We start from the raw sequence: 12,687 nt of genomic DNA, 5'->3' as shown, positions 1-12,687 counted from the left end.
CCAGCAGCTCCTGGTTCCTGCCGGGGACGGTGAGGGGGGACACGGAGGTGGCACCTGGGGGGGGTTGTGGAGGAGAGGTCTTCTCCAAGGGGTGGTGGGAAGGGGGCTTGGGATGGTGGGGAGGATCTTGGGGGGATGGAGAAGGATCTTGGGGGATGGTGGGAAGGACCTTCAAGGGGATGGTGGGTATGGAATCCCACCATGGGGAGGACGTGGGGATGGAAGCCCACCAGGAGGGGGAGGTGGGGAGCCTATCTTCTCCAAGGGATGGTGGGAAGGGGGTTTGGGATAGTGAGCAGGATCTCAGGGGGATGGAGGAGAAGGAGCTTGGGATGGTGGGAAGGATCTGGGGAAGATGGTGGGAAGGACCTTCAGGGGATGGTGGGTATGGAATCCCACCATGGGGAGGACGTGGGGATGGAAGCCCACCAGGAGGGAGGAGGTCGGGATGGAAGCCTGTCTTCTCCAAGGGATGGTGGGAAGGGGGCTTGGGATAGTGGGCAGGATCTTGGGAAGATGGTGGGAAGGACCTTTAGGGGATGGTGGGAAGGATCTTGTGGGGATGGAGAAGGACCTTGGGGGGATGGTGGGCAGGATCTTGGGGGAGATGGAGGAGAATGGGCTTGGGATGGTGGGAAGGATCTTGGGAAGATGGAGAAGAATCTTGGGGGGATGGTGGGAAGTGGGTCTTGGTGGGACGGAGGACGAGAACCTTTGGGAGATGGAGGAGAAGGACCCCGAGAGCGATGGAGGACGGGTCCCTCCGGGGTGCTCTGCCCCCCCACGGTGACGACCCTCCCGTCCCCCCCAGGAGAAGAACCTGAGCGTGCGGTGCCAGCAGGAGCTGGGCCCCCTGGTGCTGCTGCGGCTGCACAAGTGGCGGCTCTTCCTGGAGGACGCCTGGTTCTGCCGGGACGTCCGCGTCACCGCGCCCGACGGGACCCTCTTCCGCTTCCCCTGCCACCAGTGGCTGGAGGGCGTCACCACCCTGGAGCTGCGGGAGGGCACAGGTGGGACCGGCCCACCCCCTCCTCCCACACCGCCTCCAGGTCCCAACCTTGACCCTTCTGTCCTCTTCTCCAGCCAAGAAGATGGTGGATGATGAGCTGGAAATCCTCAAGGAGCATCGGAGGAAGGAGCTGGAGGCCCGGCAGGAGGCCTACAGGTGTGGGGGGGAGGGGATGGAAGCCCACCAGGAGGGGGGAGGTGGGGAAGGAAACCCATTGTGGGGAGGACATGGGGATGGAAGCCCACCATGAGGGAGGAGGTGGGGATGGAAGCCCACCATGAGGGAGGAGGAGGGATGGAAGCCCACCATGGGAAGGTGGGGATGGAAGACCACCAGGAGAGGGGAGGTGGGGATGGGAGCCCACCATGAGGGGGGATGACACGGGGATGGGAGCCCACCCTGGCCCGGGTGGTCTGGGAAGCTGTGACAGCCGCCCTGGCCCCGTGTCCCCCCAGGTGGAAGTCCTTCGCGGAGGGCTGGCTCCGCTGCCTCAACGTTGACTCCATCCGGGAACTCGACTCCAACGCTCAGTTCTCCCTCACCAGGGCCACCAACTTCGGGGGTGTCCTCATCATCGAGTAGGTGACACCCCGGGGGGCTGAGGAGCACCCCCAGGTGCCCGGGCGGGTGGCAGTGACCCGGGAGGTGCTGATGTCCCCTTGGTCTGCAGAGGGGCCACCCACCTGCTGAGCGGGTTCCTCCTGCGGCAGAGCTCCTGGAAGAGCCTGGACGAGATGCGCTCCATCTTCTCCCGCTCGCAGGGCAGGGACATCGGTGGGTGCCCGTCCTGTCACCCCCACCCCAGGGGGTCTCCAGGTGGTGGGTGACATCTCGGGTGGGCAGGAGACCCCCTGGGTAGGAAGAGACCCCCTGGGTGAGCAAGAGACCCCCTGGGTGGGCAAGTGACCCCCTGCAGTGGGCGGGTGACCCCCTGGGTGGGCAGGAGACCCCCTGGGTGGGTGGGTGACCCTGCCGGGCTCTCCTGCCCCCTCCCCAGTGCCCGAGTTCGTGGCCCAGCACTGGGAGGAGGACGAGTTCTTCGGGTACCAGTACCTGAACGGGAACAACCCCATCCTGCTGCGGCGCTGCCGGGCCCTGCCCCCCAACTTCCCCGTCACCTCCTCCCTGGTGGCCCCGGCGCTGGGGGGTGACACCAGCCTGGAGCAGGAGCTGGAGGCCGGGAGGGTCTTCCTGGTGGACTATGAGGTTCTGGAGAAGGTCCCGACCGGGCTGATCCACGGGAGGAAACAACACGTCACTGCCCCCCTGATCCTGCTGCACCAGGGCAAGGATGGGCAGCTGCGGCCAGTGGCCATCCAGGTGGGACCGGGAGCACTGGGAGGGACTGGAGGGGACTGGAGGGGACTGGGGGGAACTGGGAGGACTGGGGGGACTGGGGGAAATGGGGCAACTGGGAGAATGAGGGACTGGGAGGGACTGGGAGTGGGAGAGGACTGGGAGTGGGAGAGGACTGGGAGAGGACTGGGGGGGACTGGGAGGGGACTGGGAGGGACTGTGGCAACTGGGAGAATGAGGGACTGGGAGCACTGGGAGGGACTAGGAGGTGACTGGGGGACTAAAAGAAATGGGGGGACTGGGGGGAGCTGGGAGCATTGGTCTCACCGCTGTGCATGGAGGAGCTTTGGCGCATGTGGCACCGCTGGTCACTCACTGGCGCGTTACTGATCGTGTTACTGGTGTCACTGGTGTGTGACTGGTTGTGTCACCTGTTGTGTTACTGGCAGCACCGGTGCATAACTGGTGGCACTGGTGTGCTATTGGTGGCACTGGTGCATGACTGGTTGTGTTACCAGTTGTATCCCTGGTGTGTGACTGGTGTCACTGGTGTGTAACTGGTCCCCCCAGCTGAGCCAGCAGCCGGGCCCCTCCAGCCCCATCTTCACGCCGCGGGACCCGCACTGGGATTGGCTCCTGGCCAAGACCTGGGCCCGCAACGCGGATTTCTACGCGCACCAGCTGCTCACCCACCTGCTGCGCACCCACCTGCTGGCCGAGGTCTTCGCCGTCGCCTCCCTGCGCCACCTGCCCGCCTGCCACCCCCTGGCCAAGGTGCCCCAGCGACCTCACACCCCGCCCCCGTGACGTCACACCCCGCCCCCGTGACGTCACACCCCGCCCCCGTGACGTCACACCCCGCCCGTGACGTCACGCCCTCCCGGTTCCCCCCCAGCTGCTCCTGCCCCATTTCCAGTTCACGCTGCACATCAACACCCTGGCCCGGAGCGTCCTGATCAACCCTGGGGGGCTGATCGACAGGGTGGGTGTGGAGCTGGGGAACTGGGAGCACTGGGGGAGCTGGGAGCACTGGGGGGAGCTGGGAGCACTGGGGGCACTGGGAGCAGTGGGGGGCACTGGGGGGAACTGGGGGGATCTGGGGGGAGCTGGGGCACTGGGGGCACTGGGACCACTGGGTGCACTGGGGGGAACTGGGAGCACTGGGGGAGCTGGGGCACTGGGAACACTGGGGAACACAGGGGAACTGGGTGCACTGGGAAGCATGGGGGCACTGGGAGAATGAGGGGCAGACTGGGAGCACTGGGAGCACTGGGGGAACTGGGGAACATGGGGGAACTGGGAGCACTGGGGGGTATTGGGAAAAATTGCTTCCCACTGGTGTGCACTGGCTTCTACTGGTACACACTGGTATCACATACTGGTGTGCTCTGGTTCCTGCTGGTACACACTGGTTCACACTAGTGTGTACTGTTTCCTACTGGTGCGTGCTGGTTCACGCTGGTTCCTACGAGTGTGCACTGGTTCCTACTGGTTCGCACCGGCTCCTAGTGGTGTGCACTGGTTCCTACAGGTGCATACTGGTTCATACTGGTGCGCACCAGTTCCTATGGGTGCATACTGGTTCCTACTGGTTTGCACCAGTTCCTAGTGGCTTGAGCTGGTTCCTACTGGTGCATACTGGTTCCTACTGGTTTGCACCGGTTCCTATGGGTGCATACTGGTTGGTACTGGTTCCTGCTGGCACAGGGCTCAGGGCTGAGCTACGAGGGGCTGCAGCTGGTGGTGCGTCGGGGTCTCTCCCGCGTCACCTTCCGCTCCCTCTGCCTCCCGGACGACATCTCTGACCGCGGCGTCGCCGACATCCCCAACTATCACTACCGGGACGACGGGCTGCGCCTCTGGGCGGCCACCCAGAGGTGGGACCTGGGGCTGGGGGGGCACCTGGGAATGGGGACACCCCCAGGTCACCCCACCCCCACCCGGCAGGTTTGTCACTGGCATCGTCACCTTCTACTACCACGACGACGCGGCAGTGCAAGGGGACAGCGAGGTCCAGGCCTGGGTGGAGGACATCTTCACCAACGGCTTCCTGGGCAGGACCTCCTCAGGTAGCTCCAGGGGGACCTTCTCCATGGGTAGGACCTTCTCAGGTGGCTCCAGGAGTGACCTTCATAGGTAGAACCTCCTCAGGGACATCCAGGGGGACCTTCTCCAGGGGTAGAACCTTCTCAGGGACCTCCAGGGAACCCTCCCCATGGGTAGAACCTCCTCAAGTACTACCAGGGACCCTCCCCACCCCACCTCAGGAGAACATCCCCATCTATGTCCTCTCCATGTTGCAGGGATGTCTCCACCCCACCTCAGGAGAAGGTCCCCAGGGTGGTGGAATGTCCCTGACACCCTTGGGGTATGTGTGTGTGTGTGTCCCCAGGGATCCCCTCCTCCCTGCAGACCCGGGCTGAGCTCACCAAGTTCCTCACCATGATCATCTTCACCTGCTCCGCCCAACACGCGGCCGTCAACAATGGGCAGGTGGGACAGGACAGGGATGGGGATGGGGACAGGGGACCTCTGACCCCTCTGCACCCAAAGGTGGCCCCAAGTGTCTCCATCCCACCTGGGGAGATGTCCCTGCCCCACCTCTCTCCATGCTGGGACCTCAGGAGAAGGTCCATCTCCATCCCATGGGATGTCCTTGTCCCACCTCATGGGGTGGGACTGCGAGGGACTGGTTTGGACTGGGAGAAGGGCTGTGTGTGTAGGTCAGGGTCTGAGGGGACTGGTTTGGACTGCGAGGGACTGGTTTGGACTGGGAGAAGGGCTGTGTGTGTAGGTCAGGGTCTGAGGGGGCTGGTTTGGATGCACCACCCAACCTGTCCCCGTGTCCCAGAGGGTTGTTCCCGCCTGTGTCCTCTCCATGCTGGAGAGGTGTCTGTACCCAGCCTCAGGAGAAGGTCCCCACCCAACCCATCTCCACCCCAGAGAGATGTTCCCACCCATGTCCTCTCCCCGCTGGAGGACCCCTCCATCCCACCCATCCCCCCCTGCTGATGGTGGCCTCTCCCCCCAGTACGACCTGGGCGCCTTCATGCCCAACGCCCCCTCCTCCATGCGCCACCCCCCACCCACGGCCAAGGGCAAGGCCTTCCTCCAGGACTTCCTGGACACCCTCCCTGAGGTGGACACCACGGCCACCATCCTGGTGACCCTGATCCTGCTCAGCTCCCGCCTCAAGGACACGGTGAGTCCCTCCCGGGGGCTGAGGGACCCCAAGGGCTGCTCTGTGGCTGGTGGTATTTAGGGGTCCCAGGGGGGTATTTCTTGCCCCGGGGGGTATTTAGGATTCTAGGGGGGGTATTTAGGGATCCTGGGGGGTATTTAGGATTCCAGGGGGTATTTATTGCCCCTGGGGGGGGTATTTAGAGGTCTGGGGAGGGGGTATTTGGGGCTCCCAGGGGGGTATTTAGTGCTGGCGGCCACTCTCCTGGAGCCACCACCCTGAGGTGTCCCCGAGGCCACCAGCCATCCGGGGTGTCCCCGTGTCCCCAGAGGCTGCTGGGCCGGTACCCCGAGGAGCGCTTCACCGAGGCGGAGCCGCGGAGCCTGATCCGGAGCTTCCAGGCGGAGCTGGAGGAGATCAGGGACCTGATCGAGGAGAGGAACCACCAGGCCCAGCTGAGATACAACTACATGAACCCCCTGGAGGTCGAGAACAGCATCTCCATCTGAGGCACCTGGCGCCCCCAGCCCCCCGCCAGCAGCACCCCCAGCACCCCCAGACCCATCTCCTGGGCACCCCAAGGACCCCAAGAACCCCACAACCATCTCCTGGGCACCCCAAGAACCCCCACCCACCATTGGGCACCCCAAGAACCCACCACCCATCACCTGGGCACCCCAATAACCCACCACCCATCTCCTGGGCACCCCAAGAACCCCAAGAACCCCCACCCATCATTGGGCACCCCAAGAACCCACCACCCATCTCCTGGGCACCCCAAGGACCCCCAGGACTCCCCATCCATCTCCTGGGCACCCCAAGAACCCCCGGGGCCCCCAGACCCATCACCTGGGCACCCCAAGAACCCACCACTCATCACTTGAGCACCCCAAGGACCCCCCCCCCATCTCTTGGGCACCCCAAGAACCCTTCACCCATCTCCTGGGCACTCCAAGAACCCCCAGGACCCCCCACCCCTCCCCCCCAGCCCCGCTCCTCAATAAATGCAGCTGTCAATCAAACCTGTCTGCGGGGGGGGACACCCAGTGCTCCCAGTGCCCCCCCCAGTGCTCCTAGTGTCTCCCCAGTGCTCTTCCCAGTACCACCCTGATGTTCCCAGTGTTCCCAGTGTCTCCTCAGTGCTCTTCCCAGTACCACCCTGATGTTCCCAGTGCTCCCAGTGTTTCCCCAGTGCTCCTCCCAGTACCACCCTGATGTTCCCAGTGCTCCCCAGTGCTCCCCCAGTGTTTCTAGTATCTCCCCAGTGCCCCCTCAATGCTCCCAGTGCCCCCTGTCCATGCTCCCAGTGTTCCCAGTATCCCCCAGTGCCTACCCAGTGCTCCCAGTTCTCCCCAGTTCCCTCCAGTGCTCCCAGTGCCCCCTTGAGCTCTCAGTTCCCTCCCAGTGCCCCCAGTAACCCCCCAGTGCCCTGCAGTGCTCCCAGTGCCCTCCCAAGGCTCCCCAGGGCTTCCAGTGCTCCCAGTGCCCTAGAGTGCTCCCAGTGTTCCCAGTGCCCCCCAGTGTCCACCCTCCCAGTGCTTCCAGTTCCCAGACCTCCAAGTTCTCCCCAGTTCCCCCCAGAACTGGGGAAGGGGCTGTGCATGTAGGTGAGGGTCAGGGGTGACTGGTTTGGACTGGGAGGGACTGGTTTGGACTGGGAGAAGGGCTATGTGTGTAGGTCCGGGTCTGAGGGGACTGGTTTGGACTGGGAGGGACTGGTTTGGACTGGGGAAAGAGCTGTGTGTGTAGGTGAGGATCTCGGTGATGGAGACAACCCTGCATTTCACTTCTAGGAGGGGAGCAGAGCCCCGGGGGCCGGGGCTGTGCTGGGCTGGGGGGCAGCGCCTGGGCAGGGGGGGGCAGGGGATCATGGGGGAAGAACAGAACAAGACACCAGCAGCCCAGGAAGCAACCGATCAAGGACACTCCAGAGGAGGTGCAGTAAAGCAGAGGATGTTCCTGTTTGGCCACAGCGCGACCCTGGGCCAGGGCTGCCCCGGGAGTCCCAGGCTGAGCTGCTGGAAGCGCCGACCAAGCTGCCCTGGCTGGGAAGCTCTGCCCAGATCGAATCATGGGGCTGGAGACCCCCAGCAGCCCCCGCGTCTGGGGCCCACCTGCAGCACAGAAGGGGGTGGGGAGACAGAAAGAAGCCCCCTGAGCTGGGTCCATGAGGTCACGGCGGTGCAGACCCGTAAGCGTCTGACACCCGCGGGTCCCAGGCAGGGCTGAGCGGGGCTGCCAGCACCGTCCTGTGGGCAGCTGGATGTCCGGGCACCCCCCGCGCCCCATCCCTGGCCTGCCTCCCCGCGCTGCTCCCCTCAGGGCTGGCGGCCGTTCCCGGGGACCCGCCGGGCGCTGGCGGTGGAGCCGGGCTCCTGGTGCTGTGCTGAGCCCTGCGCAGGGCGCGGAGCAGCCTCCTGGAGAGCCGGTCCTGGGGCGCAGGTTCCCTGCTCTCTGCAGACTCTGTGCCCGGGCTGCTGGGCGAGCTGGGTCCCTGCTGGGGCTGAGCTGCTGCTTCCCCTGCCGGGCAGCTTTCCTGGGCTCTGCTCCCCGCAGGCTCCTCCGGAACCTCCAGAGGCACCATCTGGATGGGCAGGACTGGCATGATCCCCAGCAGCTCCACAGGCTCCAGCTGTGCCCTGATGCTGAGCTGGCCCTTGGCAGGCTCCAAGTTGTGTCCTGTGGTCCCGGGTGCCCTGGTCCTGCACCCCTCCCCTGATGTGCACGGGGGGTGAAACAAAAATCCGGGGCTTCCAAGGCCCCTGCTTTCTCACCCTCCTCCCCGCAGTGGGAGGCTGGTGCGGCTGGGTGAGGATTCCCAGATGAAGACCCAGTAACAACAAACAAGCTGTTCCTGAGCAGGCATTCTTGGCTGCAGCGCTGGGCAGCTCTGGGGATTCTCCACCAGGAGCGCTCCCACCAGTCAGTGAAACACCCCGACTCAGAGGCACCAGAACCAGGCACCTTCAGGTCCATGTCAGTGAGTTCCCAGAATTCTTGTACGTAGTCGCTTTGTTTCCTGGAAGTGGCTGTCTCTGTGATGCTGCCTGCTCGAGGGTCTCCTGGGGGTCTGTGCTGATTCTGGCCCTTGGTCCTGTCTCTGCCCTGGTCCTGTCTCCAGGCTCCCGCTGGTCGGTTGCCCAGGTGGGTCAGAACCAACAGGACTTTGTCTGGAGGTGCCGCAGGGTCTCAGAAGACTTGATGTTCCCACAGCCTGCAGGACGCTGGCATCATTGACTGACGGTTTCACAAAGCCCCTTGTTTTCAAAGCAACCCTGAGTGCAGCAAACTCAGTATTTCAGTAAACTTGTATCAGGCTCTACTTCTATTGAATTTACTAATGTCACCGTTTGACTCAGGTCCTCAACAATGCTCTTGATCCCCTTCCCCTCCCACCCAGGTAAGGAGGGAGAGAGAGGAAAAGAGAAAGACTTGGCTGCATTGAAAACTCAACTACACAGCGTTAATTCAACATCAATGATAAAAGAAAGATATACAATTACATACAAATATGTGCAGATATGGGCAAAAGCCTCTCGCCTCCCCCCACCCCAGCAACTCCCACAGCATCTCCTGAGCTGGAACAGTCCTGAGAAATCCCAAAGGGCTGCTGGAGAAAGTGGAGAGTGATGAGGGTCAGGAGAGCTGGAGCCTGGGGGTCCACGGGGAGGGAGGGACGGAGTCCTCCCCGGACGCCGGCCACAGGTGGAGGTGAAGGGAAGAAGAAGCAGGAAGGAAGTTGTCTTGTGTGATCTCTGTGCTTCCCCTGAGCTCACGTAGCTCTCTGGAATGGAAGATCTCTGCCCAGTTTTGCTGTCTGTCTCACTCAGCCTCCTCCGGGGGGTCAGAGATCTCCCTGTAGCGTCTGAGCCGGCAGAGTGAAGGTGCAACCTTGAAGTCCCAGCAGTTAGAGAAACATTGCACTGTTGTCAGTGCTGGTTGGAACACTCTGCTGCTAGTTAAAAGAACGCTTCCTGAAGGGGAAAACAAATAAAAACTCAAGAAAAGGAAAATTGGCTTCATCCTGGCTCAAACCAGGACAGCCAGAGATGCTGGTATTGACAGAGCACCTGGGAGTAAGGCAGGAACTCCCAGCCTGTGGAGCCAACTTCTTTCAGCTGTGAGGCAGAGATACCCCCACAAGGGTGACATCGACTGGCGCCGAAGCAGAACAGCCACTCTTGAGAGAGACATCACATGTCTGAGAGAACTGGCTGTGCCAGAGGTGATCTATGACAAAGATGGACTTACAAACCCTGATGATGTTCTGTGTGACACACAGATGTTCCGGAGGTTTGCTCAGGCTGTACCAGCAGCACATGCCCAGATATTCTCCTTCATGGGATGCTTTGATGAGGGCCTAAGACCAACTGTGCGTGAGGTGGCTTTCAAAGCACGACAGTATGGAGACATGATCTCTGATTCCCATCAGTTCCACACCTCAGCCATTGAAAATGTGTCTGACAGAAAGAATAGGATGCCAAATGGGTGGGGAAGTAAACCCCAGGTTCTCCCTAGAGACGACAGGCCACGTGTTGCAGTCATTAATAAGAGACGTCCTGCTACGAGACAGCAGCGAGGAAGACAGGACTCACTGCGACGCCACCTGTGGGGTCTCTTGAGAAATTATTTCAAAGAGGACATGAGAGTCTGGGACAAGAAACCCACTGATATTCTCCAGTTACGTGTGCAGGAGCTACTAAACAGAACAAAGGCAGGAGATGGTTCTTCCAAGAAGAAGGCTGCACCAGTCATCACCCAGGATGGTGCATCAACCCCTAATGCTCAGCAATAGAGGTGCCCTGCCTCCAGCCAGGGGGAGGAGAGGGACAGCTGAGTTTACTGGACTGTAGAGTCACCTTTCTCCTGCCCATCATGCAACCCATGTGACTTGGAGGAAATGGACTGCTTTAATCACTCTCCGCTTTCTCCAGCAGCCCTTTGGGATTTCTCAGGACTGTTCCAGCTCAGGAGATGCTGTGGGAGTTGCTGGGGTGGGGGGAGGAGAGAGGCTTTTGCCAGTCTCTGAACATATCTGTATGTAATTGTATATCTTTCTTTTATCATTGTTGTTGAGTTAAAGCTGTGTAGTTGAGTTTTCAATGCAGCCAAGTCTCTGTCTTTTCCTCTCTCTCCCTCCCTGCCCGGATGGCAGGGGAAGGGGATCAAGAGCATTGTTGTCAAACCTGAGTTACACGGTGACACTCTTTTTGAAAATGAGGTTTATGGTTCTCCTTTCCAGTCTGTAGGAACCTCACCAGGCTGCCATGACTTTTCAAAGTAGATGGAGAACAGCTTAGCAAATCCATCTGCCAGTTCCCTCAGGAGCCACGCTGGATCCCTTCATGTCCCATGGACTTGTGCACCTTCAGGTTCTTCAGATGGTCTTGAAGCTGCTCTTCTCCTACAGGGGGTGAATCTTCCTTCTCCCAGTCCCCACCTTTGTCACCAGCAAGGGGGAAAAGTTCCACTTCAGGCATCCAACATTTGCCCATCTTGCCTGGAGAGCCAGGACACTTGTGTCCCATGGTCCCCAGTGTCCCAGGGAAGATGGAGGCTGTGTGAACTGGAAGGGTTTGGGCTCCAATGGAAGCTCAACTCCTGAGCTGTCAGGACCACCTTGGCTGCAGTTGGCCATCAGTTACTGGACACCACTGTGAGCTCAGACTTCATTGCTTGAGTTTCTCTCACAGCTCACTGAGGAGGGCAGGCTGTGAATTCCCTCACACTGTCACTGTCTGAAAAAACAAACCAAACCAGCAACAACAAAACCCTGAACCAAAAGCCCACCAACATGAACTCTCCTGTCTGCAACCAAGCAGTTAGCACCGGTGAGAGCCACTCTGGCCAGTGCCAGTGCCAGCCCTGCTGGCAAGGTAAGCCACGAGAGCCCATTGTCCAGCACAAACCTGGAGCACTTCTGATGATGGGTGGGCTTTAAGAAGGGACTGTTTGTGTCTCCAGGTGCCATGGACACTGCTGGTTCCTCACTCCAGAGTGGCAGAGGCTGGAGCCCCTTCTCAGGACAGACTCCCTGCTGGGAAGCCACAGCCATGGGGGTTGCTCAGCAGGTTCTTCCTGGCACTTCCCTGGGCATCCCTTGTGGTTGCCTCTTCCTTTTCTGTGCCTACTCTTCCCACACGTAGGAATGACAGAAAACCAAACATCTGATCATTGCCATCGTGTCCTTCTTCTAGACAAGAAGCCCATCAAATCTGGAGGGACCAGGAACGTGGCCATAAACACCAGGAAGATTCAAGGAGCTCAAGGCCACTTCTTGCAACCAGACTTGGAGCCTGGAAACAGGAAGGAATTTGTGCCTGTGGGTGCAGGAGGAATGTGCTGTGGGAGTATGTCAGGGCTGAAGGCCCTTGGGTAAATCAGGGGTGATGGGGACGTTTCCATCTGGAGCACGTGCCTCAGCCTAGGAGATGGGGGATGCTGTGGCAGGGGGGTCTGTGCTCAGCCGTGCCCCCTCAGCTGACCTGGGCCTCTTGTGCAAGAGAGAAGGGAATAGGAGGACTCAGTTTGCAGTATCTAAGTTAGCCAGAGGGAAAGGAATCATCCCATGGGGTGTGGAGGGGTGGGGGTTGGTTCCTGAGAAGGAAAGAAGGGGCCAGGAATTATTTCTGTGTGAAAACAAACTGGGGAAACAGAGACCCAGCTTCTATGTCTTCGTTCTGCAGAACAATCTGCTGGTCTTTGTTTGTTTCCCCAGAGGGGCTTTCACAGCTCCCCTCTGCTAGAAATCCCAGAGGACAGGAGGGATGGGATTCACCTCCTCAGATGCAGACGTGTCCAGAGAAGGGCAGATCCAGCTGCCCACTTCACACTGTCAAGGTGGGATGCCCTGAGGATGCCAGACCTGCAGGAACCCCACCACTCAGCTTGGCTGGGTGATGGGAAACAGCACGTTTGGAGTCAGTTTTCTCCTACTCCTGGGCAGGTGTAGCATTTCAACAACTCACACTGCCAGGGTCACTACTGTCTTTATTTTAAAGGAAGAGGAAAGCCAGGGAATTGTTTACACTCTTCCACAGCAGACGTGGATCTCTTGAAGGTGCAGATTCACTTCCCACTTCTTCCCCAAACAGCCCCAGGGCTCTGCACTTCTAAAGAGACACCTGGTACACAAAGGATGCACTGAGGAGTTGTCCTCACCTGACACAACCACATTCTGCTTATTCCTGGTGGATCTAAA

At 60.4% G+C, this 12,687-nt stretch overlaps 1 protein-coding gene across 1 annotated transcript; it reads left to right on the top strand.

The window, feature by feature from the left end:
* Positions 1-8: 8 nt before the first annotated feature.
* LOC127396267 (hydroperoxide isomerase ALOXE3-like) lies at positions 9-5,995 on the top strand (the record flags this gene model as incomplete). Its single annotated transcript, XM_051643888.1, has 13 exons — positions 9-29; positions 812-1,010; positions 1,084-1,165; positions 1,465-1,587; positions 1,680-1,783; positions 2,007-2,329; positions 2,876-3,079; positions 3,201-3,287; positions 4,013-4,182; positions 4,253-4,374; positions 4,698-4,798; positions 5,337-5,507; positions 5,816-5,995. Coding segments are annotated over 13 exons (1,887 nt in total), but the record flags the coding sequence as incomplete, so codon positions are not given.
* Between the last annotated feature and the right edge of the window lie 6,692 nt (positions 5,996-12,687).

The sequence above is a fragment of the Apus apus genome, unplaced genomic scaffold (genome assembly GCF_020740795.1).
Source record: "Apus apus isolate bApuApu2 unplaced genomic scaffold, bApuApu2.pri.cur manual_scaffold_44_ctg1, whole genome shotgun sequence".
NCBI lineage: Eukaryota > Metazoa > Chordata > Aves > Apodiformes > Apodidae > Apus > Apus apus.
Note: the sequence above shows the minus strand (reverse complement) of the source record. Positions and strands in the feature narration are given on the sequence as shown.